At 39.0% G+C, this 16267-nt stretch overlaps 1 protein-coding gene across 6 annotated transcripts in view; it reads right to left on the bottom strand.

The window, feature by feature from the left end:
* Tbce (tubulin folding cofactor E) overlaps positions 1-16267 on the bottom strand; it is a 73466-nt gene that overhangs the window by 26913 nt on the left and 30286 nt on the right. For all 6 annotated transcript variants that reach the window (XM_087181243.1, XM_087181244.1, XM_087181245.1 and 3 more), the window contains one exon: positions 1756-1840. In XM_087181243.1, the coding sequence (XP_087037369.1) occupies positions 1756-1840 (85 nt within the window). The remainder of the gene's footprint in view (positions 1-1755; positions 1841-16267) is intronic.

Genomic DNA, 16267 nt, shown 5'->3' with positions numbered 1-16267 from the left:
CTGGGGATTTAGCTCAGTGGCGCCATGCCTGCCTGGCAAGTGCATGGTCCTGAGTTTAGTTCCCGGAACCAAAAAAAAAATTTACTTTTATTAGACCATGTTTGTATTACATAACGATTACATTTATTCTGGGGAGTTAATACATGTACATAACACAACTTAATTCTTTTTGTAAATTAAATTTTATTTAATCCCATTCCCTCCCTCAAGCCCCCTCCCCTCCCTATGTACAAAAGCTTTGCTTCTGTTTTTTCCTTCTATTTTCACTTTTTTTCTTGTCCCTTCCTCTCTCCCTCCTCCCTTGAACTTAATTCTTTTTTCATCCCTTTCCCCTCCACTCTTTCCCCCCCCCCCCATTTCTTGGACTTCTTTCCTTTTGCAAAAGAACTATCTCCAGGTTTCCTATAAAAATTGTTTATTCTCATTACTACTTCGAAATTTAGTAGATTGTATTAGATGCATTAGATCTTATTGTTTAATGTTATTTAATAAAGAAATATATCTTATTATACTCATTTAAAAAACTATTTTGATTACATTTCATGGTAGTGCATGCCTGTAATCCCATCATTCACGAGGCTGAGGCAGAATGATTGCTGAGAGTTCAGGCCCAGCCTGGGCTACATAGTGAGTTCAGGGCCAGCTTGAATTACAAAAATAAAATAAAATAAAATAAAGTAAAATAAAATAAAATAAAATAAAATAAAATAAAATAAAATAAAATAAAGTAATAGATTCTCTTTGTAATGCAATATATTATATTCTATGTCTTGATTTTAAAGGTTCTTGTTTGTTTGTTTGTTTTGGTACCGGGGATCAAACTCAGGTCCTTGCACTTGTGCAGCAGGCGTCGAAACCACTGAGCTAAATCCCTGGCCCATTTGTTTTTGAGACAGAGTCTCACTATGTAGTGCAAGCTGGCCTTGGACTCATTATGTAGCTCAGGCTGGCCTCAAACTCAGGGTAATCCTCCTGCCTCAGCCTCCAAGTGCTAGGATTACAGGTGCACACTACTATACCTGGCTAAAGTATTATTTTATGCCCATCAAAAGAACCCAAAATGTGTGCGCACGCACGCACGCACACACACACACACACACACATATATTTCTAAAATAACTCTGAATGTAAAAGGTCTTAATTTTCCAATTAAGACTGGCAGAAAAAAAAAAGACTGGCAGATTGAATTTAAAAAGACCCAACTCCTGCTGTTTGCAAGAAACACACCTCATTACCAAAAACAAAGACTAAAAGTGAAATATTGAAAATGATCTTCCATCCAAACAGAATCTGAAAGCAAGCAGGAGTAGCTAGCTATACAGTGGTACCTTGCTCATGAATGCTTTTGTTTGCAAACAATTTGGTTCACAAACAGAAGCATTTGGCAAAATTTTATTTTTGTTTGTAGCTGGGCATGGTGATGCATGCCTGTAATCCCAGCACTCAGGAAGCTGAGGCAGGAGGATCACAATGAATTCGAGCCCAGCCTGGGTTACACAGTGAGTTCAACACCAGCCTGAATTTCATAGTGATACCCCGTCTCAAAAATAAAAAAGAAAGATTTACATTCAACCAATTAAGAACTGTCAAAAATGCAAAAAAAGGACAAAGAAAGCAATCCCACTTGTAAAGATAAAAGTTAGAAATAAAAGTAAGGGCCTAAAAACCAAGCAATGCTTCTTCACTATCCCTCCCATTCAACAATTGAATATGATCTTGACCAAATGACCATGCAAATTTATAAGGAAAAATTACCTGCATTTAAAATACACAGTCCCTTCGTGGCTCCCATCATGCTTTCCTCTCTCAGGATTGTCCCACTCTATTCCTAACCAGAGTCCTAGTAGAACAAGAAAAAATAAATGAGCAACAAAAGATGACGGAATAACAAAAGTAATCCCAGCTACTTAGGAGGCTGAAGCAGGAGGATCACAAATTCAAGGCAGCCTGGATATCTTTCCATTTTCCTGTAACCAAGTACAACTGCAAACGGAAATCATATCAAATAGATACCACTGGGGAAAGAGGAAATGTGTCAAGAACAGACAGGTTAACTTTATACTTAGGATTTCAATCGGCAAATGCAATAGCACATTTGGGTCAAAAAGCCAACAAGTTGGGTGTGGGGGTTGATGCCTGTAATTTTAGCATTGTAGGAGGTTGAGGCAGGAGGATCAAAGGTTTGAGCCTAACCTAAGCAACTCAGTGAGGCCTTGTCTCAAATTAAAATAAGTAAATAAATAAGGGCTGGGGATGTAGTGCAGTGTGAAGGTCCTGTGTTCAATTAAAAAAAAACCAAACAGGGATTGCACTCAATCTGCAGATCATATTGGGTAGCTAACATTTTAACAAGATTTTTGTTGTTGTTGTTGTTCTTTTATTGGTACATTTTCGGTATACAACACAAATACATTTCTCATTGGAAATTGTACCTTTACATAATGCATCTTGGTTATTTTTTCCCCATTCCTAGCCCTCCCTTCACCCCCTCCACCCTTCCCTATTTACAAAGACTTTATTTCCATTTTTTCCATTTCTCAGCATTGTTCCTTTCCCTTCTTTCCTTTCCCTTGCCCCTCCCACTACCCCTACCCCTTTGGAACTTTTCTTCCTATTTTGCCTTATCGATTATTCATTCGAATCATTGGTACATTTTAGGTATACAATATAACGACATTCATCATTGGAAATTTGCACCTTTATATGTTCTCTCTTGGTTCTTATTTTTCACCCTTGCCCAGCCCTCCCTTCAACCCCTCCATTCCTATTTACAAAGATTTTGTTCCTATTTTTCCACGTTTTCATATTAATCCTATTCCCTTCTATCCTTTCCACTACCCCTCTCACGTCCTTCTCTTTTGCCCCTTTTCTTCCTATTTCACATTACCTATTATACATTTTAGTCCTTATTTACACTTATAGTTTCTAATACCAGAGAAACTATTTGGTATTTATACATGTGTCCCATTTATTTCACTTAAGAGTATTGCCTCAATGTGCATCCACTTAGCTATAAATGTCTCTAATTTTTCATTTTTTATGGCTGAGTAGTACTCCATTTTATAAAACAACCACATTTTCTTTATCGAGTCTCCAGTTGATGGGCATTTGGGCTGTTTCCAAGTTTTAGCTATCACAAACTGTGCTGCTATGAACATGGGCACACATATATCACTGTGGTATGATTCTTTTAATTCTTTGAGGAAGATCCCCAGCAGTGGAATAGCGGGGTCAAATGGCACTTCCAGTCCTAGTTCTTTGAGGTATCTCCATACTGATTTCCACAGTGTTTGCACCAGTCCACACTCCCACCAGCAGTGGAGAAGGGTTCCTCTTTCCCCACAGCCCCGCCAGCATTTGTTATTGGTTGATTTCATGATAGCAGCCATTCTTTCTGGAGTGAGGTGGAATCTCAGCATTGTTTTCATTTGCATCTCTCGAATGACCAGTGATGTAGAACATTTTTTCATGCATTTATTTGCTATTTCTACTTCTTTGTCTGAGAAATGTCTTTTCATTTCAGATGCCCATTTTCAGATTGGGTCTTTAAATTTGGGAAGTCTGATCTTTGTAAATTCTTTATAAATTCGAGATATAGACCTTTGTCTGAGGAAAAGCAGGTGAAAATTATTTCCCACATTGTGGTTTGTCTCTTCACACTGCTGGTGGTTTCTCCTGCTGTGCAGAAGCTTTTTAATAAGAAGAGATCCCACTTGTTGATTGTTTGTGCTAGTTCAAGGGCAAGTGAGGTTTTGTTCATAAAATCTTTACCTACACCGATGTCTTCAAGAGTTATACCTAACCTCTGTTCCAACTGGTTCAGAGTTTCTATTTTAATATTTAGATCTTTAATCCATTTTGATTTTAGTTTAGTGCATGGTGAGAGATACAGGTCTAGTTTTAATCTTTGGCAAGTTGAAGCCCAATTTTTCCAGCACCATTTATTAAAGAGCTTATCTTTACTCCAGTGAGGGTGTTTGGCTTCTTTATCGAAGATGAGATGCCTGAGTGTGTCTGGTGTTGTTTCTGCATCTTCTGATCTGTTCCACTGGTCCTCAGGTCTGTTTCTTTGCCAGTACCATGCTGTCTTTATCACAGTAGCTTTGTAGTATAGTTGCAGGTTGGGGATTGTGATACTCCCTGCCATGTCTGTTACCTAGAATTGCTTTTGCTATTCTGGGTCTCTTCTTGTTCCAAATGAATTTTTGGATTGTTTTCTCAAGGTCCATGAAGTATGCTGCTGGGATTTCAATTGGAATTGGATTGAATCTATATAGCAGTTTTGGAAGTATGGGCATTTTCACTATATTAATCCTTCCTACCCAGGAGCAGGGGATGTCTGTCCATTTTCTGATATCATCTTCAATCTCTTTTCAGAGTGCTATAGTTTTCAGAGAAGAGGTCTTTGATTTCTTTTGTTAGGTTGATTCCTAGGCATTTCAGGTTTTTGGATGCTATTGTGAAAGGAATTATTTGCCCTATTTCTCTCTCCGTGAGTCTGTCATTCGTGTAGAAGAAAGGTATTGATTTTTGTGTGTTGACCTTGTAACCAGCTACTTGACTGAATTTGGTCATTAAGTCTAGAAGACTTTTGGTGGAGTTCTTGGGGTCTTCTATATAGAGTATCATGTCATCTGCAAATAATGACAATTTGACTTCTTCATTACCTATCTTTGTTCCTTTTATTTCTTTCTCTTGTCTAATTGCTGTGGCTAATGTTTCCAGAACTATATTGAACAAGAGTGGTGATAGTGGACATCCTTGTCTTGTTCCTGATTTTAGTGTGAAGGATTTCAGTTTTTGACCATTTAGTATGATATTGGCTGTTGGTTTTTCATAGATGGCTTCTATCAGTTTGAGGTAGAGACCATCTTACTCCAATTTTTTGTAGGGTTTTTATCATAAATACATGTTGGATTTTGTCAAATGGTTTTTCTGCGTCTATGGAGATAATCATATGGTTTTTGTCCTTGGCTTTATTGATATAGTGTACTACACTGATTGATTTGCATATGTTGAACCATCCCTGCATCCCTGGGATGAATCCCACTTGATCAGGGTGTATGATCTTCTTGATGATCTTCTGCATTCTATTTGCCAGTATCTTGTTAAGGATTTTTGCATCTATGTTCATTAGTGAGACTGGCCTATAGTTCCCCTTTTCGGTTGGGTCTTTCTCTGCTTTGGGGATCAAGGTGATGCTTGCTTCCAGTTATGAATTTGGGAGTACTGCTTCCCTTTCAATTTCATTGAAGAGTTTAAACAGTAGTGGCAGCAGTTCCTCTCTAAATGTCTTGTAGAATTCAGCAATGAAGCCATCAGGGCCCGGGCTTTTCTTAGTTGATAAGTTTTTAATTACATTTTCAACTTCATTGGTTGATATTGGATTGTTTAGAATTTTTAGGTCTTCTTTGTTCAACTTTGGTAATTCATATGTATCTAGGAATCTGTCCATTTCTTCTGTGTTGTCCATCTTATTGGTGTATAGGTTCTGGAAGTAGGTATTGATGATCCTCTGGATTTCTGCTGGGTCTGTTGTAATTTCACCCTTTTCATTCCTAATTGCATGGATTTGGGCCTTTTCTTTCCTTTTTCTGATAAGGTTGGCTAAGGGTTTGTCAATTTTGTTGATTCTTTCAAAGAACCAACTCTGGGCTTCATTAATTTTTTTGTATCGTTCTTAGTCTCCATTGCATTGATTTCTCCTCTGATCTTTATAATTTCCTCCCTTGTATGAGCTTTGGGGTTTTCCTGCTCTTCTTTTTCTAGAGGCTTGAGGTTCAACATCAGGTTAATTGGGCTTGTTCTGTTTTCCTAATATGCATATTCACTGCTATGAATTTCCCTCGTAAGACTGCTTTCATTGTGTCCCATAGATTCCAGTATGTTGAACTGTTATTGTCATTTAACTGAAGGAACTGTCTGATTTCTTCTTTCATTTCCTCTGTGACCCATTGGTTATTCAGAAGTGTGTTGTTCAATTTCCACGTGTTTATGAAATTTTTCCAGTTTCTTTTGCTATGGATCTCCAATTTCATGGCACTATGGTCTGATAATATACAGGGGATAACTTCAATTCCTTTGCATTTAAACATGTTCTATGTGTGAGTATGTGGTCTATTTTTGAGAATGACCCATGTGCAGCTGAGAAGAATGTGTATTCTGATTTTGTGGGGTGGAACACTATGTAAACATCTGTTAAGTTCATTTGTTCAAGAGTTCGATTGAGTTCTAGTATTTCATTACTTATTTTTTATCTAGTTGATCTATCTATTTGTGACAGTAGGGTGTTGAGGTCCCCCACTACAATTGTATTAGTGCATATATGACTTTCCATGTCTGTTAGTATTTGTTTTATATAGTTGGGCACACTAGTGTTTGGTGCATAGATATTTATGATTGTCATCTCTTCCTGTTGGATTGTTCCCTTTACAAGGATGTAGTGTCCTTCTTCGTCTCTCTTTTTTTTTTTTGCACTGGGGATTGAACTCGGGTCCTTTTGCTTGCACTGCAGGCGGCGAAACCACTGAGCTAAATCCCCGGCTTTCTTCGTCTCTCTTAATCAGTGTTGGTTTGAAATCTACTTGATCTGCAAAGAGGATAGCTACTCCTGCTTTTTTTCGGGTTCCTGTCGCATGCAGTATTCTTTTCCACCCCTGAACTTTCAGTCTATGAGTTTCCTTTTGAATTAAGTATGTTTCTTGTATGCAGCATATTGTTAGATTTTGCTTCTTGACCCATTCTGCCAGTCTATTTCTTTTGATTGGTGAATTGAGACCATTAACGTTGATGGTTATAACTGAAATGTATTGACTTGTCATTGCCATGACTTTTTCTTTTTGTTGGGTTCTCCCCCTTTACATTTAATTTCTTGTCATGCCAGATGGGTTCATTCTGCTTTGCTTCCTGGGGTTGTGATCCTCAATGTCTGTCCCTAGGATATTGTGTAAAATTCTTTGGAGTGCTGGTTTGGTATTCACGAAGTTCCTAAGGTGCTCTTTGTCATGAAAGTATCTTATTTCTCCATCAATTGTGAAAGATAGTTTTGCAGGGTACATCAATCTGGGTTGGAAGCTGTTTTCTTTTAGGGCTTGGAATATGTCACTCCAAGCTCTTCTTGCCTTGATGGTTTGTGTTGAGAAGTCTGCTGTGATTCTGATGGGCTTTCCTTTGTATGTGATTTTTCTTTTCTCTAACTGCTTGTAGAACTTTGTTCTGTTGAGTTTCTGGAATCTTGGAGTCCTATATGCCTCACTTATCTGTATGTCAAGTTCCTTTCCCCTGCTTGGGAAGTTTTCTGCCATTACTTCTGTGAAGAGATCTTTTATGTCATCTGCTCTCTCTCCGGTTTCTTCATTGACTCCAATCAGTCTGATGTTATTCTTCTTTGCATCATCTAGCACCTGCTGGATTGATTTCTCATGTTCCCTTATAATTTTGAAGCAATTTTTCTTTTCCTGGTCATTAATTGCAATCTTATCTTCTATATCTGAAATTCTTTCTTCACATTGGCTCATTCTGCTTGTAGACTTTCAGTGGAGTTTTTCATCTCCTGGAAATCTATTTGCCTCTGTTTTATGGATTCCATTTGTTTCCTATGTTGAGATTCCATCATGTTCCTCAGCTCCTCTCTAGATTTATTAATCATGTCTTGCACTAAGAGCACAATTTCTCCTGTTATCTGAGAAATTATTTCTGATTTCATTTTTTCCAGATCCCCTTTTGTTGCCAGTTCAGTGGGTCCAGGTGGTTGAGTATTAGAGTTTTCCATCTCATTTCCCTTTGGGGTTGCTGTAGGTGATCTGGAAGTCTGGCTTTGAGACTTATTTACATGTTTTCTCATTTCGACTGGGGGGGCGGGGCGGGTGCTGTTGGCGCCCACGTGGATCACCTCCTCTGAGCTGGGACAGGCTGCGAGCGGTGGTAGGGATGGTGGCTGGGAAGCCCCTTCCTCTGGTTCAGGAGCAGCAGGATGGTGGCCCAAAAGCCCTTTCCTCTGGGCTGGGTGCAGCGGGAGGGATGGTGGCCGGGAAGCGCCTTCCTCTGGACCAGGAGCAGTCCATTTTAACAAGATTAACTCTTCTAATCCACAAATGTGGGATATCTTTCCATTTTTTGTTTTGTTTAATTTCTTTCAGTAATGTTCTATAGTTTTCATTCTCCTTGGCTAATTCCCCAATAGCTTACCATTTTTCATGTAGAATATATATACATTATATAGTGCTGGCAAACCTATGGCACACATACTGGACAGAAAGTAGAATGATGGCTGCAAGGAGGGACTGGTGGAGCGGGAACAGGGAACACTGTTTAATGGGTATGGAGTTTGAGTTTGGGAAGATGAAAAATGTTCTAGGGGTGGATGATGATGATGATTGTACAACAATGTGAACGTCCCTGATGCCACTGAACTATACACTTAAAAAGGATTAGGATGCAACTCAGCCGTACTTCACATGCTGAGCGTGCTCTGAGGCTCTGGGTTATCTCCAGCACCAAAAAAAAAACTGGAATGGTGAATTTTATTTGTATTTTACAATAAAAAGAAAACTTTACAAAACAGACTAAAATAAAAATGAATATGTTCTCTGACCACAGTGGAAATCAGTAGGAAGTCAGAAACAAAAAGTTAGTTATTAGGAAATCCTCATTTGGGCAGGCCAGCTAAATCCCTGGCCCTCACTGTCACAGTTAAACACACTCTCATGTATTTCTATGTGCTTGGGTAGAAGGATAAAGGTGAAAAGAAATGGGTAAAGATGTGACTCACCTGAAAGCTGTTATGAAAATGCTAAAAGAAGAGCCCTACTATGCATACTGTGTAGAGATTTACTACCAGACCATGTGCCAGCTCTAATTCTCCAGGTAGTATTATTTCCTTTTTTTTTCTTTTTCCTTCTTTCTTTCTTTCTTTCTTTCTTTCTTTCTTTCTTTCTTTCTCTTTCTTTCTTTTTTTTGGTACTAGGTGGTATTACTTCAATCAAATCAGGACAATAAAATCTTTGGAACAAAATCAACAATAAGCTGAACATGGTGGCACATGTGTATAACATAAACCACTCAAGAGGCTAAAGCAGAAGGATCACAGGAGGCCAGCCTGGGCTACTCAGCAAGATCTTGTTTTAAAATAAACCATAAACTTGGTGTGATGCTAATACGCCTTCAATCCCAGCACTCTGGGAGTCTGAGGCAGGAGCCCAAATTTGAGCCCAGCCTAGGCAATGTAACGATTTAGCACGACCCTGTCTCAAAATAAAAAAGGGCTATGGATGTAACTTAGTGTGAAGGCTCTGTGTTCAATCCCCAATACTCGGGGGGAGCCACTGGTGGTAGCTCAGTATGAGGCCCTGGGTTCAAAATCTAGTACTACTTAAAAAAAAAAAACCCTAGTACTAAAATAATAATGATGATGATGATAATGGTGATGATAATAAAATAAAAATAAAAGCATAATGTAGCAGGATAAAAAATCAACACACAAAGCCGGGGATTTAGCTCAGTGGTTTTCCCACTTGCTGTGCAAGCACAAGGACCCAAGTTTGATTCCCCGGTACCAAAAAAACCAAAAATCAATAGTGTTCCCTTATACCAATTATGAACTCACTGGTGAGACCCAAGTTAGCAAAACCAGCACCATGTTGAGAACATTCTCCTCCATTTTGCAAATATGTAACTTCCAGCTGCACTCTGTCTCCCAGGAGAAAACCCCACCCCTAGCCCATAAACAGAAACTGTGTTTCAGGTGATCTGCAACAAACCATTACCCAGGGGAATGGGAGGAACTAACTGTGCTTATCCTGGCTTCTGTAACCACCTTCTGCAACAATCCTTAACCCAGGTAAATAGGAGGAGGGACTTCTTCTGTGGTTTTCCCCTTTAAATATACAGTCCTCATTTCAGTTGGGGCCTTTGTCCTCCGACTTGGTTGGAGTATACATGGGTCCCGACCAGAAAATAAAGTTCTCCAGTAAGATCCCAGGACTGTGTCGTGCTTTGAGAGTTCATTGCTAATCTAATTTGGAGACGAGGTCCAACATCACCAAGAAAATAATTAGGCAAACAATACCATTCACAATAGCACGAAGAAAAATGAAATACTTAGGAATTAACCTAAATAAGAAAGTGAAAGACCTCTACAATGAAAACTACAGTATCCGGAGAAAGAAGATTGAAGAAGACATCGGAAAATGAAAAGATAACCCCTGTTCCTGGACAGGTAGAATCAATATGGTCAAAATGCCCATACTTACAAAACTGATACACAGGTTTAATGCAGTACAATAGCATTCTTCACAGAAATAGACAAAACAAGCTTAAAATTCATATAGATCCAGAAGAGACCCAAAATACCCAAAGCAATCCTGGGCAACAAGAGCAAAGGAGAAGGCATCACTATCCCAGACTTAAAGTTATATTACAAAGCTACAGTGATAAAAGCAGCATGGTCCTGGCACAAACACAGACATGTGGATCAATGGAACAGAACTAAGGATACAGGGCCAGGGATTTAGCTCAGTGGTTTTGCCGCCTGCTGCACAAGCACAAGGACCTGAGTTCGATCCCCAGTACCAAAAAAAAAAAAATTAGGATACAGAAACAACATATATCCAGGTATATGATCTTTGACAAAGGGGCCAAATCACATGCTGGAGAAAGATAACCTCTTTAATAAATGGTGTTGGGAAAACTGGCTTTCCACGTGTGGAAGACCCACATATTTCACCATGTACTAAATTAAAATCAAAATGGGTCAAACATTTAAATGTTAGCCCAGGTGTGGTGGAACATGCCTGTAATCCCAGTTGAGGCAGGAGGATTGATTGCCATGAGTTTGAGGCCAGTCTGGGCTACATAGTGAGTTCAAGGCCAGTCTGAAGTACATAGTGAGACCCTCCCTGGAAAAACCAAAACAAACAAACAAAAAATCTAAATGTTAAAACAGACAATCTTCTATGAGATAAAATAGGTAAAACTCTTGAAGACATAGGCATAGGCAAGGTCCTTCTGAACAGAATCCCAATTGCACATGAAATAACATCAAGCATCAACAAATGGGATTATATCAATTAAAAACCTTCTGCACAGCAAAGGAAACAACAGAGTGAAGAGACAACCTACAGAAATGGAAAAAAAATTCTGGCAACTACTCCTCAGACAGAGAATTAATACCTTAGCTAGACTATAGAAAGCACTGGAAAAAAAAATTAGACCTCCCCCCAAATAAAAAACCCATTCAAAAATGAACAACTGAAATGAACAGACACTTCTCAGAAACACAAATAACCAATAAATACATGAAAAATGCTCAACATCTCTGGCTATCAGTGAAATGCAAATCAAAACAAGACTGAGATTCCATTTTATTCCAGAAAGAATGGCTATTATCAAAAAATCAAGGGCCAGGGATTTAGCTCAGTGGTTACACTGCCTGCTTCGCAATCGCAAGGACCCGAGTTCAATCCCAGGTACCAAAAAAAAAAATCAAATAGTAACAAATGCTGGTGTAGCAGCAGGGAAAAAGAAATCCTTTTACATTGTTGGTGGGAATGTAAAATATTACAATCATTATGGAAATCAGTATGGAGATTCCTCAAAAAATTAAAAATACAAATTCCATTTGACCCAGCTGTTCCCCTTGTAGGTATCCTTCCAAAAGAGTGAAAGACATCACATTAAAGTAAAATATACATATTCATGTTTATAGCAGCACAATTCACAATAGTTAAATCTTGGAAGTGGCCTATATGCCCAACAACATATGAATGGATAAAGAAAATATGGTATTTATATACAATGTATTACTACTCTGCCATAAAGAAAGATAAACTTTTTCCACCACCTGCCTTGCAAGCACAAGGACCCGAGTTCGATCCCCGGTACCCCCCCCCAAAAAAAAGAAAGAAAGAAAGATAAACTTGAATCATTTGTAGGAAAATGGATGCACATTGATGTTAAGTGAAATAAATCAGATACCACAATCTTAAATATCCCAAAATACAAATAAAGAACAAAATAAAAGGCAGATAATAGGAAATAGATCCTTTGCAAAAGGGAAGAGGACCAAGAGACAGAGGGGAGGGGGAGGGAGGGAGGGAAAGGGGATGAGAAAAGAATTAAGAGGTATTATGTGCATGTACCAACTACTAAAAGGAATATAATCATTGTGTACTCCAAAGATATACTAATAAAAAAAAAATTTTTTTAAAGCAAATGTTGCAGAAAGTTAACAACTGTTAAATTATATGCAAGTGTTCCTATTTGTTTTTAGACCTTTGATAATAATATACACATATACCCGGGCATGATGGTGCACACCTGTGATCTCCGCACTCAGGAGGCTGGGGCAGGAAGACTGCTGTGAGTTCAAGGGCAGCCTGGGCTATGTAGTGAGTTCAAGACCAGCCTGAACTACATAATGAGATCCTGCCTTAAAAAAAAAAAAAAAAAAAAAAATATATATATATATATATATATATATAAATAAATCTTAAATCTTTTCCACTTCTAGGAATTAATCCTCTAGATGCAGCACTTCACACTAAAAAGGTCTAAAGCAGTGGTGGTAAACCTATGGCATGGGTGCTGCAGCTGGCACACCAAGCTCTCTGCTGGCATGTGAGCCAAGTTGCCCCAAACTTGAAAGTGGGCAGCCGAAATATTTTCCAAATCTAAAACTGCATTTAAAAATTCTGAAACATTTGCAGACAATCCTACAAGCCATGAGAAAATCTACATGGAATTTTCTATCATTGTAGCAGCTGCAAAGGAGAATTTTTATAACAGATTTCTATAGATATATAAGATGGAGACAACCCTATATTTCCTTACTTCTCCAGATAAAGCCAAATTTGAAGAACTTGATCTTTCCTGTTTACACTGGTTAGATTTTGGAAATCTGGAAATGGAGCTGTTGGAATTTCAAAAAAGTTCTATCTGGAAAAATAAATTCCATGATCTGCATGCAACACTTGAGACGCTAGAAAAGGTAAGAGTGCAAAGGGGTGACAAAGGGCAGCACAGTTGGTAGTTCTGAAAATGAAATCCTTAAAGTCTGGAGTTCTCTACCAAGTAATTTTAACAGAAGCACTTGGGATTACTCTTCTTACTTTGTTTAGATCATCTTATGCTTGTGAGCAGCTGTTTTCAGCTTTGAATTACATTAAATCTGATACAAGAAACAGCCTAACAGATGACCTGACTGCTGCATATGTTGCTCTCAATCTAACAAAGTGTAAGCCAGGGTTCGACAAATTATCGGCATGCATTCAACAGCAAAGATCACATTAATGTGCAAAGCATGGCAAATGCAAACTTCTACTTTTCAATAAAAAGCTGTTTCTATCATTGAAAGCTCTGTTATTGTGTTTTTTCCTTTGACAAAAGATGTTAATGAATGAGTTGTTTTTTCTAAACTAAACCCTCAGTATTCAGGTTTAATTGCAGTATTGGCATTTTGCAACAAATAAGGGGGTTTTGGGTTGCAGTTTGGGCACTCAGTCTCTAAAAAGTTTGCCATCACTAGTCTAGAGGCTGGGCAAGATGATGCACACCTGTAATCCCAGCACTTTGGAGGGCGAGGCAGGAGGATTGCTGTGAATTCAAGGCCAACATGAACTACAAAGCGAGACTGTCTCAGAAAAACAAAGTAAATAAATAAATAAATTTTTTAAAAGTTTATAAACAATGACCAGCCCAGTAGCAACAAGCATGTCTACAGCCCAGACTGTGGTCTACAAATGCTTCTTTGTTACTACAATAAAAACAACAGAGGACTGGGGATTTAACTCAGTGGGGCCATGTCTCCCTTGCAAGCGCAGGTCCTGAGTTCAATCCCCAGTACTGGAAAACAAAACAAAACAAAACCCAGAAGCATAGGGATGAACCTATGAACCATTTGAAAGTTCTCCATAATAGGAAAGCTCTTCTACTTCTAGAGGCTGCACACATTTCCTGGCTTGTGATCCCTTTCCATCTTGGAAGCACGTCAGGATCAGTTGAAGCGTCTCATATTATAGTACTGCACTAACTCTCCTGCCTTCTGCTTCTACTGGTAATGATTCCTGTGATTGCACTGGGCCCACCTGGGTGAACTAGGATAGTCTCCCAATCATAAAACAGGCTGATTAGCAACCCTAACTCCCTCTGACATATAAACTAGCATAATCACAGGTCCTGGGGATGTCTTTGGGGTGCCATTATTCTGCCTCCTATAGCAGCCTATCTTTACTTCCATCTAAACAGTTTTACCTAAAACAGGCATGATGGTATACACCTGTCAGTCCAGCATGCAGAAGACTGAGGCAGGAGGATCATAAGTTCAAGGCCAGCCTGGGTTATATAGTGACACTCTAACAAAGAAGAAAAAAGTCAAGATATAACACTTTTGAATCTGAGTGTGATGCTTATCTCAGGAAACTGTATCTTCAACTATAAGTAATCATTTGCAAAACATGGAGTCTGTGGTTTTCCTTTTAAGCAATTTTTTAAAAGCTTATTTGTAATAACAGCTAACACTATATATCTTATTTAGTTGTCAAAACAGCCCTACCACAATATCCAGTAAGGTGACCCCAGCAGTAATTACTAATCTGTGTTCAATTTGTGTACATTTTTGTATTAATTCCATCAGATGACCTCTAGAAGAAATCTAAAACTACCATGAGTTGAGCTTGAATAATGGAGAGATGCTCCAAATAATGGAAAATTAAGAAAGGGTAGCTCACTTTTTGCAAAATTACAACTTTCAGAGAAATTTTTTTTAAAGGCATTTTCCTAGGGCTGGAGATGTAGCTCAGCAGGACAGTGTTCACTTAACACATGTGAGGACTTGGGTTTGATTGCAAGCACATAAATACATTTATATATATATATATATATATACACACACACACACACACAAAATAAACAGAAAGAGAAAAAGAAAGAATGAATGAACGAACAAACTTGCCTGATACTGATAATACACACACACACATACATGGAGAGTTACACTCAAGCACTTTTTTTGGTACTGGGGATCGAACTCACAACCTTGCGCTTACAAGGCAGGCATGGTGCCACTGAACTAAATCCCCGGCCCCACTCATAAGCAATTTAATAAAAGAAAATTAAAAGTGTATATCACTTCATATTTGCTAACCTACTATTAAATGGCTTCCAACTAAATTACAGTACTGTATTTGTGATGCAACATCCTGCCTTCAGGAATTGCGGCTTATTCCCCCACATGCTGGGAGTCCTGGCTTTTGGAAGAATGTCCTCCACTATCTGCCCTCTTATGGGGTTGCCTCCTATGGAAAAAAGCATCTTAACAAGGATGCCCCCCACCCCAGCCCTGCCAGACTCATGACAGATGATCACAAAGGTATGAAGACCAAGCTGCTCATATGATTGAGGAGAGACTCTGAAGGGACATCACATCTCAGAGCTCCCAAGGGGGACAAGTGAAATCTTGTTGAAACCAATACACCCCACCTTTTCCCTCTACCTAGTCCTGCCTCCTCCTCTCCCCTTCCCTGCTCTAAGTATTGGTCCCAAAGTACTTCCTAATGAACTTTATGAACATTAAATCTCCTGAATATAAATCTCCACCTTGGTCTGTTTCTCAAAGAACTTGGGCATTGCAAATTTCCAAGTACTACACATCGCCCCACTACTTGCAGATGGCAATGTGGCAGTATTTATCTAGAATCTGAGAAGATTCATTTTCTTGAGCGGCAATGGAAAAGAAAGGGCTCTGAGGCATACGGTCAAATCTCTACTCTGCTATATGGAACCTTTGAGACTTGACACCTGGTCTCCTCGCTTGAACACCTGGGACTGGCCTGGGGATGTAGCCCAGTGGCAGAGTCCTTGCTCAGTGTGTGTAAAGCCCTGGGTTAAAGCCTCAGTAACAGAGAGTGAGAGACAGAGAGAGAGAGAGAGAGAGAGAAAGAGACAGAGACAGAGAGAGACAGAGACAGTAGTAACATCTATATCTTAGGGTTATTACTGTAGTATTGAAAGAAGAAACCATTCATGGAAGTACCACCACTGCCAGGTGTAGTGGTACACGCCTATAATCTCAGCTCTCTAGGAGGCTGAGCCAAGAGGATCACAAGTTTGAGCCCAGATTAGGTAACTCAGACCCAGCAAGACCTTGTCTCAAAATAAAAAATAAAAATAAAAAGGGCTAGGGATGTAGCTCAGTTGAAAGGTCCCAGGTTTAATAGAAGGGAAGGAAGGGAGAGAAAAGGAGGGACATAGGGAGGACCTGCCACACACCATT

Source organism: Heterocephalus glaber, unplaced genomic scaffold, assembly GCF_053883595.1.
Source record: "Heterocephalus glaber isolate CG9 unplaced genomic scaffold, H.glaber_assembly_v1.0 deba00001472, whole genome shotgun sequence".
NCBI lineage: Eukaryota > Metazoa > Chordata > Mammalia > Rodentia > Bathyergidae > Heterocephalus > Heterocephalus glaber.
The sequence above is the reverse complement of the archived record's forward strand: the minus strand, read 5'-3'. Positions and strand labels throughout refer to the sequence as shown.